A 3,509-nucleotide genomic window follows, 5' to 3' on the forward strand; every position below is an offset into this window, starting at 1 on the left:
CGAAAGTACTCGGGCTAACTCGCTTTTTCATTTTTTTTCCTTCGTGGCAAAAAAAAACTTTATTTATACATAGCATCACGTTTTATATACTTCGTGATCAAGTATTCATATATATATATATATATATATATATATATATATATATATATATATATATATATATATATATATATATATATATATATATATATATATATATATATATATATATATATATATATAATATATATATATATATATAATATATATATATATATATATATATATATATATATATATATATATATATATATATATATATATATATATATATATATATATATATATATATATATATATATATATACATAATAACTAACACAGACGTCTGCATTAGCAGATGCGACCCCGTGCAATCCACAGGACCTTGAGCTCAGGCAATGTCAATATTGCAAAGCTGGACGATGCTTCGGTCATCGATTTTCCCATAACTTTCTGAAATGCTCTTACCGAATTGGATGACAGTAATTAATCCGGGTTTGTTGTCTCATGACCCGCACCATTCACACACACCCCCCCCCCCCCCCCCCCCCCCCCCCTTCCCTCCGGGTTGCAATAGTGGTTTCCTTGTCCTCACTGTGTGCTTAGCTTCTATATGATATATATATATATATATATATATATATATATATATATATATATATATATATATATATATATATATATATATATATATATATATATATATATAAATACATACGTATGTATATAGTGTAAGGCAGTTAGTTGTGTACCGTAACTTACATCTATGATAAACTAAAGATGTACTAGCAGCCTTTTCCAAAAATATTTTCTAATACAGTAAGTGTAACTTATTTTTGTGTTCGTCGTATGTAATATCTTCAATTTTAACTGATAAGCATGAGCCGCGGCCCATGAACCATTCAGCTATGGCCCGGTGGGGGCCCGTCCCATAGCGTTGCTATGCGCACGAACATGGCTAAATTTAACCTTGAATAAAATAAAAACAACCGAGGCTAGAGGGCTGCAATTTGGTATGTTTTATGATTAGAGGGTAGATAATCAACATACCAATTTGCAGCCCTGTAGCCTCGGTAACTTTTAAGATCTGAGGGCGGACAGGAAAAGTGCGGACAGAAAAAGGGGAGAGAGTAGATACCTGGGAAGATCGTGAAGAATAGACGGGGGACAACGGACTTCGGTGTCTAAGAAGGCGGACAGAAGAAAGTGATGAGGATTGAGATTCTTTGCTGCATTCTGTGTAGACAGATTGTAACATAGATGGATATGAATAAATGGGAACAAATCTGGAGGACTTGTTTTTTCGACCTCACAGCACATTGGAATCCTTTTGAAGTAGAGTACTCAGTTCATGTCTTCGCATTGAAAGATGTGTTAATGTCCAAAGGGAAACTTCAATGGAGCAGATATAGACAAACCAAATTCGTCTTCAAACTTTGATATAACAACAACAACTTTGTCGAGGCTATGGCAAGGAACTGGGATAGCACTGTGAGCAAGGTAGAAAGAGCAGTAAATATGTTATCTGATAGATATCTTACCATTTTTCAGAAAGCCATAATTATAAATTCTATGTTGCTGTCAAAAGTCTGGTATCTAGCTCATACAATACCATTAAGCAAAATATATGCTCAGAAAATAAATAGCATAATTTTTAGGTATTTGTGGAAAGGGAAATATCAACCTGTAGGTAGAGCTACTTTGTTTTTGCCTATGAATAAAGGTGGATTAAACATAATAAGTGTATACCACAAAGCTGCGGATATTCTTGCTGCCACAAGCCTTAAGGAAGCTCTGAATGGTAGGGAAATGACTATATATTACTGTCAGATAAGATTAAGCCATTTGGTAGAAACTGCTCCCTGCACAGATGTGTCATTTGTTACTCCTGCATTCTATACCAAAGCAAACATACAGCAATTATTTTAATGTGTAATTATCTGTATGTTGCTTGGATTATCAGAGTTAAAAACCTAGATGAAAGAGATACGATTCATTATTTCAAAGGTAGGCTTAATTATTGTAAATGGATGTTAAAGTCAGTTTATGGGCAAAAGATTAATAAGTTAGTCACGGAAGACTTCTTGGAGACGGTGTTATGAGCAAAAAGGGCTTCTTTGTGAATAGCAAAAACAATGTAACTTGAATTTGTGCTTCCTATATGTAAGGGTTTCTTTCTCTTAGGGGCCGGTGAGCACTCCATAAAGGTCTGTCCACACGAACGAGCGGGCCTGATCGGCGTGCTCCGGGGTTGACGGGCAAATTCTGGCGGGCTTACCCATGAATGTTATCCACACGGGTGAGGCGATGGAGAGGTGGGCGTGCCCGACGATGCCAGTAGTGTCTTCAGTGCGGTACGATAAACATGGTGACTACCGCAAAGAAGGAGATATTGTGTAGCAAGATAATTGCTTTGTGTGTGATGAAAAAGAAGAAAAAGAAGAGAATATAGTGCTAAGAATGGCTCAGTAAAAGAAAGGTATATGGTTAACGTACGTCTGCCAGGGTCGAAGCTCAAGCCATCGGGCACCACCATGGTGATTTTGCTACAAGACCCATCGGACAATTAGACGGAATTGCCCGTCAAGTGTGCCCGTTAGAGGAGAGGTCTGCTGATCAGGCCCGGTCGTGTGGACAGGCCTTTAGAACCCTCCTCCGAGGGGGAGGCTGATAGCCATAAGATCCTCCTCTGGCGAGGGAGGAGCAATACCCGGTCCCACACTGATGTATTTTTTTATGTTGTGGGTTAACCACATACGTATACTGTGCAAAGACTATAATGTACATGAGATTACTATGTAAAAATATGTATATATATATATATATGGATGTATAAATTTACAATTAAAAAAAATCTACGAATTCGACTGAACATCGAGTTCGTCACTGATACCAAGAAAAAAAAAGTTAACTCATGTTTTCTTTGTGAGAGAGAGAGAGAGAGAGAGAGAGAGAGAGAGAGAGAGAGAGAGAGAGAGAGTGAGTTTGAAATAGAAGGTAAAACCATTATTTTGGTGAAAGTGATGAAGGGAAGAGACTTCCTCTCTTTTGTTCAAGTTTATCTCTTTTTATTATTTCTTTCTGCTTTTATTTTAAAAAAAGGCAATGAAAGGTTATGATTCATAATAGTAAAATGCTTATGTCTCATGAAAGGTCAGTGTATTATTTTTATAATATATATATATATATATATATATATATATATATATGTATATGTATATATATATATGTATATATATATATATATATATACTATATATATATATGTATATATGTATATATATAAATATATATATATATATATATATATATATATATATATATATATTTATTTATTTGTGAACCTCATAGTACAATTCAATCCACGCTAAATCTAATCAAATTGTGTATTTAAGAGTTCATTGCTTCATTTACAGATCCCAAACGAAATTATTTATTGCAGCAAATCATAACATATCGTTTCATATACGATTACAAAAATGAAGACC

General features: G+C 34.4%; 1 protein-coding gene across 1 annotated transcript in view; it reads right to left on the reverse strand.

Moving 5' to 3' along the window:
• Positions 1-2,557, reverse strand: part of LOC135226048 (calponin homology domain-containing protein DDB_G0272472-like) — a 26,400-nt gene extending 23,843 nt beyond the window's left edge. Inside the window, exon 1 of the mRNA XM_064265527.1 lies at positions 2,518-2,557. Coding sequence (XP_064121597.1) covers positions 2,518-2,557 — 40 coding nt within the window. The remainder of the gene's footprint in view (positions 1-2,517) is intronic.
• Between the last annotated feature and the right edge of the window lie 952 nt (positions 2,558-3,509).

This window comes from Macrobrachium nipponense, chromosome 14, assembly GCF_015104395.2.
Source record: "Macrobrachium nipponense isolate FS-2020 chromosome 14, ASM1510439v2, whole genome shotgun sequence".
Taxonomy (NCBI): domain Eukaryota; kingdom Metazoa; phylum Arthropoda; class Malacostraca; order Decapoda; family Palaemonidae; genus Macrobrachium; species Macrobrachium nipponense.